Genomic DNA, 11,746 nt, shown 5'->3' on the forward strand with positions numbered 1-11,746 from the left:
GGGGGGCTATCCCTCCCACTGCCGCCAATGACGGGGGGCTATCCCTCCCAATGACGGAGGGGGGGGCTATCCCTCCCACTGCCGCCAATGAGGGGGGGGGGGGGGGGCTATCCCTCCCACTGCCGCCAATGACGGAGGGGGGGGGGCTATCCCTCCCACTGCCGCCAATGACAGAGGAGGGGGGGCCTATCCCTCCCACTGCCGCTAATGACGGAGGGGGGGCCCTATCCCTCCCACTGCCGCCAATGACGGGAGGGGGGGGCTATCCCTCCCAATGACGGAGGGGGGGGGGCTATCCCTCCCACTGCCGCCAATGACGGGGGAGGGGGGGCGGCTATCCCTCCCAATGACGGGGGGGGGTGGGGGGCTATCCCTCCCAATGACGGGGGGTGCTATCCCTCCCACTGCCGCCAATGACGGGGGGGGCGCTATCCCCGCTGCGGCACTTCCCTCCCACTGCCGCCAATGACTGGGCGCTATCCTTTCCCCTAATGATAATAACAATGCACTGACACCAGGACATTGTCTATTCCCATTGGCCACAGTCTGTCCCTTCTGAAGAATGGAAAACTGGCCCTTTTGTTTAGAAGTTTTGGAGACCCCTGCCCTAGGAGAAGGCAGCTGTCAAGTATTTCTCAGCTGTCTGAATACACTGATCTGCAGCCATTGATCAACTAAAGTTTTTCAGCAGTCGCAGCTATGGATGGGAACGGCCGTAGATGGATCAAAACTCGGCTGGTCCTCGCTCAACTGGAGAAATTTCGATCCATCTATAGGCGGCTTTAGATGAGAAGATTTCATTGTATAGACATGGCAGACACAAACGCTGGTAAAAAAAAAAAAGAATCAATCTATACATTTCATAAACTACACAATGTAACAGGTTCTAAACCATTTTTTTATTATATACGTAGAAAATATATTTAGTCTTCCATTGTTGAAATGTACTTCACTATAAATAATCACATCTACATCCACCCCTCTCTGTACAATAGAGAACTTGTCTAGCGGAGTTCTTCCTCGATTGTCTCACTATCAGTTTTTCCATCGCTTGTTTTCTGGTCGGAAAAGCCGGAGCAGCACAATGACTTTTGGTTGACTAGTTTCGAACAACAAATCCGCATTTCTTGAAACTCGGCCTGACACTGCGACTCCTTGTAATTGTGTGCTGTTAACGGAAGAAAAAGAAAAAAAAAATGTATGGTTTTACAATTATTACATTACTATTTTCATTATAAGTTGACCCAATCGCTAAAATCTCCCAACGAGCTGCAACATCTTAGACTCCCTTCACACTGAGGCAGTTTTAGCGCTAGAAATAGCGCCTGAAAACTGCCTCCCATGCCGCCCGAGTGCTTTTACATTGGGGGGGGGGCTGCGCTAGAAAAAGTCCTGCAAGCGGCATCTTTGGGGGCGGTTTGGGAGCCCTGCGTACAGCGCTCCCAAAACGCCCCTGCCCATTGCAACGAATGGGCAGTGCTTCGGAATCGCCGCAACACGGGCGTTTTTAACCCCTTCTTTGGGGTTAAAAGCAGCCCGCTAGCGGCCGAAAATTGCTTATTACAACAGCAGTAAAGTGCCGCTAACGCACGGGCGGCCTCAGTGTGAAAGGGGTCTTAGTGTCATTTTTAAAGCTGAATTCCAAATATGGCGTTGCATGCAGTTGTAGGGTGTTTGTGATGCATCTCCATTCGCTTGAATCGTTTGATGACGGAGCTGTCCCACAAACACACCGGGGGGGGGGATAATATTTGCCGTGGGTGCGAAGCAGAGCAGTGTTGTGACTACAGCGTGTGAACACCCCCATCTGTTGCCTTTGCAGCCTAAGGGGGGGGGGGGTCAAAAAATAAAAGTGCCTAAAATAATTGGCTTGTTTATTTATAGTTACCTGCCTTTGTTTTGGCTTAACCACTTACGGACCGCCGCACGCCGATATGCGTCCTAACTTTGAAGAGGAATATCGTTATGGCAGCAGCTAACTGCCATAACCCCCGTATCCTCTTCTTCGGGCCGGCGGTCCGGTTTCCGATAAGAGTGATTTCTGCAGCGGATTCGCCGCAAGATCGCTGTTATCTCTTAGCACAGTTTAATGCTTACACAAGGCCACATATAGGTGACAGCTCGGCATGAAGGCCACACCTCGCTGAGAGGCCTCGTATGTGCGTTCGGCCGGCAGCAAGTGGTTAAAATAACAAACGTGTTTATACTCGCCTGCTCTGTGTAATGGTTTTGCACAGAGCAGCCCCGACCCTCCTCTTCTCGGGTTCCCCGCTGGTGACCCTGGCTCCTCTTCTTTGGAAGTCCCCATAGCAAGCCATCTTTGTATCGATGTAGTCACGCTCCATAGACTTACATAGTGGGACTTAGCCCCGCCTCCCACTTCCTCACTGCGCTTGATTGACAGCAGTTATACGGTGGCAGGTTGGCTCTCCTGCACAAATCTGCATAATGTATGGCCTGCCTTACTCCACAGTCTTCCTGCTCTGTCCCCTGGGGGGAGACCAGATATAGTAAATGCAGAGTCCTGGGTAGACCAGATATAGTGACTGCAGGGTCCTGGGGAGACCAGATATACTGAATGCAGGGTTCTGGAAAGACGAAGATATAGTGAATGCAGGGTCCTGGGGGGAGACCAGATATAGTGAAGGCAGGCTCCTGGGGAGACCAGATATAGTGAAGGCAGGCTCCTGGGGAGACCAGATATAGTGAATGCAGGCTCCTGGGGAGACCAGATATAGTGAATGCAGGCTCCTGGGGAGACCAGATATAGTGAATGCAGGCTCCTGGGGAGACCAGATATAGTGAATGCAGGGTTCTGGAAAGACCAGATATAGTGAATGCAGGGTCCTGGAAAGACGAAGATATAGTGAATGCAGGGTCCTGGGGAGACCAGATATAGTGAATGCAAGCTCCTGGGGAGACCAGATATAGTGAATGCAGGCTCCTGGGGAGACCAAATATAGTGAAAACAGGGTCCTGGGGAGACCAGATATAGTGAATGCAGGCTCCTGGGGAGACCAGATATAGTGAATGCAGGCTCCTGGAGAGACCAGATATAGTGAATGCAGGCTCCTGGGGAGACCAGATATAGTGAATACAGGCTCCCTGGGGAGACCAGATATAGTGAATGCAGGCTCCTGGGGAGACCAGATATAGTGAATGCAGGCTCCTGGGGGGGGAAACCAGATATAGTGAATGCAGGGTTCTGGAAAAACGAAGCTATAGTGAATGCAGGGTCCTGGGGGGAGACCAGATATAGTGAATACAGGCTCCTGGGGAGACCAGATATAGTGAATGCAGGCTCCTGGGGAGACCAGATATAGTGAATGCAGGCTCCTGGGGAGACCAGATATAGTGAATGCAGGCTCCTGGGGAGACCAGATATAGTGAATGCAGGGTTCTGGAAAGACGAAGATATAGTGAATGCAGGCTCCCTGGGGAGACCAGATATAGTGAATGCAGGCTCCCTGGGGAGACCAGATATAGTGAATGCAGGCTCCCTGGGGAGACCAGATATAGTGAATGCAGGCTCCCTGGGGAGACCAGATATAGTGAATGCAGGGTTCTGGAAAGACGAAGATATAGTGAATGCAGGGTCCTGGGGAGACCAGATATAGTGAATGCAGGCTCCCTGGGGAGACCAGATATAGTGAATGCAGGCTCCCTGGGGAGACCAGATATAGTGAATGCAGGCTCCCTGGGGAGACCAGATATAGTGAATGCAAGGTTCTGGAAAGACGAAGCTATAGTGAATGCAGGGTCCTGGGGAGACCAGATATAGTGAATGCAGGCTCCTGGGGAGACCAGATATAGTGAATGCAAGGTTCTGGAAAGACGAAGCTATAGTGAATGCAGGGTCCTGGGGAGACCAGATATAGTGAATGCAGGCTCCCTGGGGAGGCCAGATATAGTGAATGCAGGCTCCTAGGAAGACCAGATATTGTGAATGCAGGCTCCTGGGTTTAGGAACACTTTTAAGCTTTCATTTTATATATTGTTTTAGGATCAGCATGCAGAGCTGCACACACAGGGGATTTAAATGCACCTAGATTCTTGAGTGGATAAGGTTCACGCTAAAGCCCCATACACACCAGTAGATTTTTGTCTTCAGATTTACCAAACTATGTAGTTCAAGGGCCTGCCTGATTGCATACAAATTGAAATGCTTAAGGTCTGACCTCATATTATATGGTTTTGGTAAATCTGAAGACAAAAATCTGCAGAAAATCGAATGGTGTGTATGGGGCTTAAGGCAGAGAAAAAAAAAAAGGTGCTAATTGTATTTTTACACCACAACACACAGATAGTTTACACCTATACTAAGGCTGGCCATTTATTATAGGTTCTTCTCATTAACTTTCATTTAGATATACCGTCAACTATGTAGTACAAGGGGTTGCCTGATTGCATACAAAATGTTTAGGTGCGACCTCCATATTAGATGGTTTGGGAAAATTTGAAGGAAAATTGTATAATGTATGGACAGCCTTAGCATTTACATCTACTTTAAAAATGGTATGAATGTTATCAGGTCCGTACCCTGCAGACACTTCTGAATGGCACACGCAGCTTTCTGGCATGGATCCTTCCTCTGTGACATCACAGCCCCAAAGTCAGTGTTCGGTAATCCTAAAAAATTGTTAGAACTTTAGTGAGTTTCATAGCAAAATAAAAGCCGGTAAAGACTTAATGAGTGCTACATGATTATTATATGTTATGTATGAGAACAAAACCTCATCCACAAAATATAGATGTAGTTCTTATATTGGGAGTCCTGGTTGTACCTAATGGCAGGAGTCCCCGATGTACTTGGTGTTAGGAGCTATGCCTATACCTAACATTGGGATTCTTCCTGGCTGTAATTAATATTGGGAGTCCTAGTTGTACCTGGTATTGGGGGGTGGGGGTATGGCTATACTAAATATTGGGGGTCCTATTTGTAATTAGTATTGGGGGTCTTGGCTGTACCTGATTTTGGAAGTCCTGGCTGTGCCTCGTATTGGGAGTCCAATTTGTAATTGGTATGGGGGGGTTATGGCTGTAACTAATATTAGGGGTCTTGGCTGTAACTGGTATTAGCATCCATGCCTGTACCTAACATTGGGGGATGTACCTAAAATTGGTAGTCTTATATGGTATTGGGGGGTCCTGGCTGTACCTGATATTGGGAGTCCTAGTTGTACCTGGTATTGGACGGGGGGGGGGGTTTGGCTGCAACTTATATTGTGAGAGTCCTGGCTGTACCTAATATTAGGGGTCTTGGCTGTACCTGGTATTGGGGGATACCAACTGTACCCAATATTGTGGGAGTCCTCGTTGTAGCTGGTATTGGGGGGTGGTCCTGGCTGTAACTGGTATGATCATCCATGCCTGTAACTAAAATTGGGAGTCCTATTTGTATTTGGTATTGGGGGGGGGGGGGGGGTCCTGGCTGTACCTGATATTGGGAGTCCTAGTTGTACCTAGTATTGGGGGGGGGGGTGTTATGGCTGTACCTAATATTGAGGGTCCTATTTGTAATTTGTATTGGGGGGGTCCTGGCTGTACCTAATATACCTAATTAGGGGTCTTGGCTGTACCTGGTATTGTGGGATACCAACTGTACCCAATTTTGTGGGAGTCCTGGTTGTAGCTGGTATTGGGGGGGGCCTGGCTGTAACTGGTATGAGCATCCATGCCTGTACCTAAAATTGGGAGTCCTATTTGTATTTGGGGGTCCTGGCTGTACCTGATAGTAGGAGTCCTAGTTGTACCTGATATTGGATGGTGGTGGGGGGGTTATGGCTGCAACTATTATTGTGGGAGTCCTGGTTGTAGCTGGTATTGGGGGGGGGGGGGTCCTGGCTGTGCCTAGTATTGGGAGTCCTGGCTGTAACTGGTATGAGTATCCATGCCTGTACCTAAAATTGGGAGTCCTATTTGTATTTGGTGTTGGGGGTTCTGGCTGTACCTGGTATTGGGGGGTGGTATGGTTGTATCTAATATTGAGGGTCCTATTCGTAATTGGCATTGGGAGTCCTGACTGTACCTGGTATTGGGGGTTCTATTTGGAATTGGTATTGGAGGGTTATGGCTGTACCGAATATTGGGGGTCTTGGCTGTAGCTGGTATTAGCATCCATGCCTGTACCGTACATTGGGGGTTCTGGTTGTACCTAATATAGGGAGTTCTATTTGGAATTGGGGGGTCCTGACTGTATCTGGTATTGGGGGATACCAACTGTACCCAATATTGTGGGAGTCCTGGTTGCAGCTGATATTTAAGGGGGGGTTCTGGCTGTACCTAATATTAGGGGTCTTGGCTGTAGCTGGTATTCGCATACATGCCTGTACCGAACATTGGGGGTACTATTTGTAATTGGGGGGTCCTGACTGTACCTGGTATGGGGGGGGGGGAGGGTCTCTTGGTTGTACCTGATATTGGAGGGTCCTGGCTGTACCTGATATTGGGGGGTCCTGGCTGTACCTGATATTGGGGGGGTCCTGACTGTACCTGATATTGGGGGGGTCCTGACTGTACCTGATATTGGGGGGGTCCTGACTGTACCTGATATTGGAGGGTCCTCTTGGTTGTACCTGATATTTGGGGGTCCTGGCTGTACCTGATATTGGAGGGTCCTGGCTGTACCTGATATTGGAGGGTCCTGACTGTACCTGATATTGGGGGGTCCTGACTGTACCTGATATTGGAGGGTCCTCTTGGTTGTACCTGATATTTGGGGGTCCTGGCTGTACCTGATATTGGGGGGTCCTGACTGTACCTGATATTGGGGGGTCCTGACTGTACCTGATATTGGAGGGTCCTCTTGGTTGTACCTGATATTTGGGGGTCCTGGCTGTACCTGATATTGGGGGGGGGGTCCTGACTGTACCTGATATTGGAGGGTCCTCTTGGTTGTACCTGATATTTGGGGGTCCTGACACTTCTCAGGGAAGGTTTTCCGATGGTGACAACACTGGTCATCCATTTGTAATGTGTGCTGTGCTATGATTGTAGTCTACACCGGAAGTCATGTGACAGGGTGACAACGCAGGAGCACAAATGGGAGCATGGGACAGAGTGTTGTCACCCTAGAACAGGAAGTGCCTAAACAAGGATATTCATGATGATCAACAGTAATTATTTTAAAGAAAGTTATATAAAAAAAAAAGACATGCAATGGAAAGCTGATATGGGTTATGGATGACTCAATTGGTTTACATTGTATCTGCCTTGCTATACATGCTGATTCCTAAACATTTCCCATCAGAACAGAATGTCTGCTATCCCCCCCACACACTACCTACAGAACCAGCTCTCCTTCCAGCTCCCCCAATGTCCGGGGTCCCCGGCCAACTGCGGAAGAGGAATTCACTGAGTTGACAACAACATGTCCCCACTTTACGGTAGCCAGCGCTATGATGGCGGCCATTTTCATGGAGTCAGCCGCTCTGTTTGTTCTATTAGGCAGCCTACAATATGATGGCGGAAGGGCGGCGACATTGTAATCCGTGATAGAGCCCCATGAGGAGAATAAAACTTGTCCCCGATTCTCTCTATCCGGAGTCATAACGCCGGCCATATTCTTGGAGCCAACAGCTGCGTTCTTTTAACTAGCTGTCTACGATAAGATGGCGGACAAGGGGCGACAAGAAAAGCAACCATAGAGGTCGACGAGAAAGTGGTGAAGGGAGCAGCAATGGCGGTGCAGGCCGTACATCTGGAGGGGGACGCTTTCCTGGTGTGTGTGGCCCATTCCCTGAGCACGGAGAGAGAGGAGGTGATGGGACTCTGTATAGGAGAGGTAAGAGGCCCGGGCCTGGTCTGTGGGGGAGGGAAAGTCCTGGCAGGGCTCAGTGAAGGGCTCGGTGAGGATCTGTCGTGGTTCTGTGAAGAGCTCGGTGAGGTCCTGTCTGGGTTCTGTGAGGGGCTCGGTGAGGACCTGTCGTGGTTCTGCGAAGGGCTCGGTGAGGACCCGTCGTGGTTCTGCGAGGGGCTCGGTGAGGACCCGTCTGGGTTCTGCGAGGGGCTCGGTGAGGACCCGTCGTGGTTCTGCGAGGGGCTCGGTGAGGACCCGTCGTGGTTCTGCGAGGGGCTCGGTGAGGACCCGTCGTGGTTCTGCGAGGGGCTCGGTGAGGACCCGTCTGGGTTCTGCGAGGGGCTCGGTGAGGACCCGTCTGGGTTCTGCGAGGGGCTCGGTGAGGACCCGTCTGGGTTCTGCGAGGGGCTCGGTGAGGACCCGTCTGGGTTCTGCGAGGGGCTCGGTGAGGACCCGTCTGGGTTCTGCGAGGGGCTCGGTGAGGACCCGTCTGGGTTCTGCGAGGGGCTCGATGAGGACCCGTCTGGGTTCTGCGAGGGGCTCGGTGAGGACCCGTCTGGGTTCTGCGAGGGGCTCGGTGAGGACCCGTCTGGGTTCTGCGAGGGGCTCGGTGAGGACCCGTCTGGGTTCTGCGAGGGGCTCGGTGAGGACCCGTCTGGGTTCTGCGAGGGGCTCGGTGAGGACCCGTCTGGGTTCTGCGAGGGGCTCGGTGAGGACCCGTCTGGGTTCTGCGAGGGGCTCGGTGAGGACCCGTCTGGGTTCTGCGAGGGGCTCGGTGAGGACCCGTCTGGGTTCTGCGAGGGGCTCGGTGTGGACCCGTCTGGGTTCTGCGAGGGGCTCGGTGAGGACCCGTCTGGGTTCTGCGAGGGGCTCGGTGTGGACCCGTCTGGGTTCTGCGAGGGGCTCGGTGAGGACCCGTCTGGGTTCTGCGAGGGGCTCGGTGAGGACCCGTCTGGGTTCTGCGAGGGGCTCGGTGAGGACCCGTCTGGGTTCTGCGAGGGGCTCGGTGAGGACCCGTCTGGGTTCTGCGAGGGGCTCGGTGAGGACCCGTCTGGGTTCTGCGAGGGGCTCGGTGAGGACCCGTCTGGGTTCTGCGAGGGGCTCGGTGCGGACCCGTCTGGGTTCTGCGAGGGGCTCGGTGCGGACCCGTCTGGGTTCTGCGAGGGGCTCGGTGCGGACCCGTCTGGGTTCTGCGAGGGGCTCGGTGCGGACCCGTCTGGGTTCTGCGAGGGGCTCGGTGCGGACCCGTCTGGGTTCTGCGAGGGGCTCGGTGCGGACCCGTCTGGGTTCTGCGAGGGGCTCGGTGCGGACCCGTCTGGGTTCTGCGAGGGGCTCGGTGCGGACCCGTCTGGGTTCTGCGAGGGGCTCGGTGCGGACCCGTCTGGGTTCTGCGAGGGGCTCGGTGGGGACCCGTCTGGGTCCCAGACTGCGAGGGGCTCGGTGGGGACCCGTCTGGGTCCCAGACTGCGAGGGGCTGCGAGGGGCTGGGAACCCAGACTGCGAGGGGCTCGGTGGGGACCCGTCTGGGTTCTGTGAGCTCTGTGGGCCAGCAGGAATGAATAGTGGTGCACATACTTTGGCCATATAGTGTATATTAAAGTGTTTGTTATCCCTTACATACACGCAGTGAAGTGACTGGCCTCAGGTGATACACAGAGATGAAACAAATACTCCTCTATAAGTTGTACCCGTATATCTGCGGTCTTCTCCTCTTTAAATCTGTTCAAAGTCCAGAATTTATACAGCTTGTCTGAGTTTTCAGAAAAAAAGGAGCAGAGAGCTGAAATTACACTCTGCTTAGTTAACTGAGAGCTGATTGGAGGGAAGAGCTCCACCCCCCCCCCTCCTTCACACAGGAACAGAGCTGAGGCTGTCAATCATAGGCTGTGTGCTGGAGCGCCCTCCTCGTCACCATTTTTCTCTTGGTGTCAGGAAAACGTGTCAGAAGTGATTCATGCTGATAGCAGAGGAAGGGGACAGCAGACAGAAATGACACTTGGTGCTCTGGGCCGAGACAAGTACACACTATAGAGGAAGATGCTTTGTTCATATTTCATGTCTGAGGTTTACAAGCACTTTATGCATATATATACAATGTACAGTGTATTATGGATATGGTTTTCTAATTCTTTGGTGTGCTTCTCTCCTCTCACACAGGTGGACAATCAGAGAGTTGTACATATCCACTCAGTCATCATCTTACGACGATCCGACAAGAGGAAAGATCGAGTGGAGATCTCTCCTGAGCAGCTGTCAGCAGCCACAACAGAAGCCGATATATCCTTCCTAATATGAATGTGTATACTTGGGCCGGAAGTGGTTAAAAAGTGACATCTTATCTTCAAATGCCGGACAAAATGACTAATAGGGATCAGACACGAGGACGTCATATGACTGTAACTTTGACCGGTGATATCTGACTGATGGGCGCAGCTCCAGGCATCATTCAGATCTCATCTTTGTTGGCCGGCGATTCTGTGCACCGTAAGAACAAGCATGGCGGCAGTTCAGTCGCTTGATCATTCTTTACAGGCCCTCTGGTGCTTCTCCGGGCTCGCCCGTACGATCGGCGAGCCGGATAACGAATCGGTCCCCCCCCTGGAAGTTGATCATAGAGATTTTTGGTGGCCAGATGGTCCCCAGTCCTCTCTATGACCCTCGGAGAGCCCGGGCGCCACGTTATGACGTCACATCCGGGCTGGCAGATGTAAACAAAGCCGGGGACTCGGCTGGAAAAGCCGAGACAGTTCTCCCCCCCATTTTTTTTTTTTTTTTTGTTTTGTTTTCTGGGTCTTTCCCGCCTGGAGAAGAGATGTGGGGTCCCGGTATGGAAGTGGTTAAAAATTTAAGGCTGGGTTCACATATATGGGAATTGGATGAGTTTTGATCTGCAGCCTTCTCAGTGGAGTCGGTTCACGCATGTGCGATGCGGCCGTGGTGAGGTTTTCAACCTTTTCTGGATCCTCTTTCACATAAAATTGGTCTCGGCAGCGGATTCGCTACAGGATCACTTTTATGGGCAGCGGGAGAGGTGCCCCCCTCCCGCCGCTTCCTGGTCCTTTCCCCCCCCGCTTACCGAGGCGTCGGTAAAGGGGAAACGATCCGATCCCTGGAGCGATGGGCAGGAAGTCGAGTGAGGGCGAGATGGTCCCCACTCGACTCTATGCCCTTGGAGGACTGGAGCAACGTCTGACCTCACTTCCGCTTAAAGGGCTTTTTTTTTTTTTTTTTTTTTTTTTTTTTTTTTTTATCCCCAAATAAGATTTCATTGAAAAAATAATTTTTTGAACATTTTAGTTCAGAAATAAATCAAGCATAGTTGTATACATTTAATGTGTTGTAACAATCTGTTGGGGGGCGGGGTTTGCCCTTAAGTGTAAACGTGAGATCTGAGGTCTTTTTGACCCCTGATCTCACAATAAAGAGGACCTGTCATGTCATGCATATTTCTATTACAAGGGATGTTTACATTCTTTGTAATAGGAATAAAAGTGAAATAAAAAAAAGAATTTAAAGCGCCCCGTCCCTCCGAGCTTGCGCGCAGAAGCGAATGCATACGTAAGCCGCGCACGCATATGTAAAGGGTGTTCAAACTGCACACACATGTGAGGTATTGTCACGAGCGTTAAAGTGAAAACAATAATTCTAGCACTAGACCCCCCCCCCCCCCCCTCTGTAATTCTAAACGGGTAACCTTAAATTTATTTTGTTTTTTTAAGAGCCCTTGCACACTGGGGCGGGGGGCGGCGTCGGCGGTAAAACGCCGCTATTATTAGCGGCGTTTTACCGTCGGTATGCGGCCGCTAGCGGGGCGGTTTTACCCCCCGCTAGCGGCCGAGAAAGGGTTAAATACCACCGCAAAGCGCCTCTGCAGAGGCGTATTGCCGGCGGTATAGCCACGCCGTCCCATTGATTTCCTCCTTCACCGCTCCGAAGATGCTGCTGGCA

At 51.6% G+C, this 11,746-nt stretch overlaps 2 protein-coding genes across 3 annotated transcripts in view; one reads left to right on the plus strand and one right to left on the minus strand.

The window, feature by feature from the left end:
- Nucleotides 1-877: 877 nt before the first annotated feature.
- Nucleotides 878-7,360, minus strand: CMC4 (C-X9-C motif containing 4). 2 transcript variants are annotated; one of them, XM_073598012.1, is made up of 3 exons: nucleotides 7,287-7,360; nucleotides 4,540-4,629; nucleotides 878-1,168 (listed from the first exon to the last, which is right to left on the minus strand). In XM_073598012.1, exons 2-3 carry the CDS (start codon nucleotides 4,598-4,600, stop codon nucleotides 1,005-1,007), a joined length of 225 nt encoding a protein of 74 aa, XP_073454113.1. In that variant the 5' UTR covers nucleotides 4,601-4,629; nucleotides 7,287-7,360; the 3' UTR covers nucleotides 878-1,004. The 2 variants fall into 2 exon arrangements, with proteins under 2 accessions (XP_073454113.1, XP_073454114.1); XM_073598013.1 differs by having other exon boundaries at nucleotides 7,283-7,349.
- Nucleotides 7,361-7,575: 215 nt separating this feature from the next.
- The window catches only part of BRCC3 (BRCA1/BRCA2-containing complex subunit 3), a gene marked incomplete in the record, with an annotated part of 19,148 nt that continues 14,977 nt past the window's right edge, over nucleotides 7,576-11,746 (plus strand). Inside the window, 2 exon segments of the mRNA XM_073600640.1 lie at nucleotides 7,576-7,783; nucleotides 9,956-10,076. Coding sequence (XP_073456741.1) covers nucleotides 7,679-7,783; nucleotides 9,956-10,076 — 226 coding nt within the window.

Source organism: Aquarana catesbeiana, linkage group LG09 (assembly GCF_042186555.1).
Source record: "Aquarana catesbeiana isolate 2022-GZ linkage group LG09, ASM4218655v1, whole genome shotgun sequence".
Taxonomy (NCBI): domain Eukaryota; kingdom Metazoa; phylum Chordata; class Amphibia; order Anura; family Ranidae; genus Aquarana; species Aquarana catesbeiana.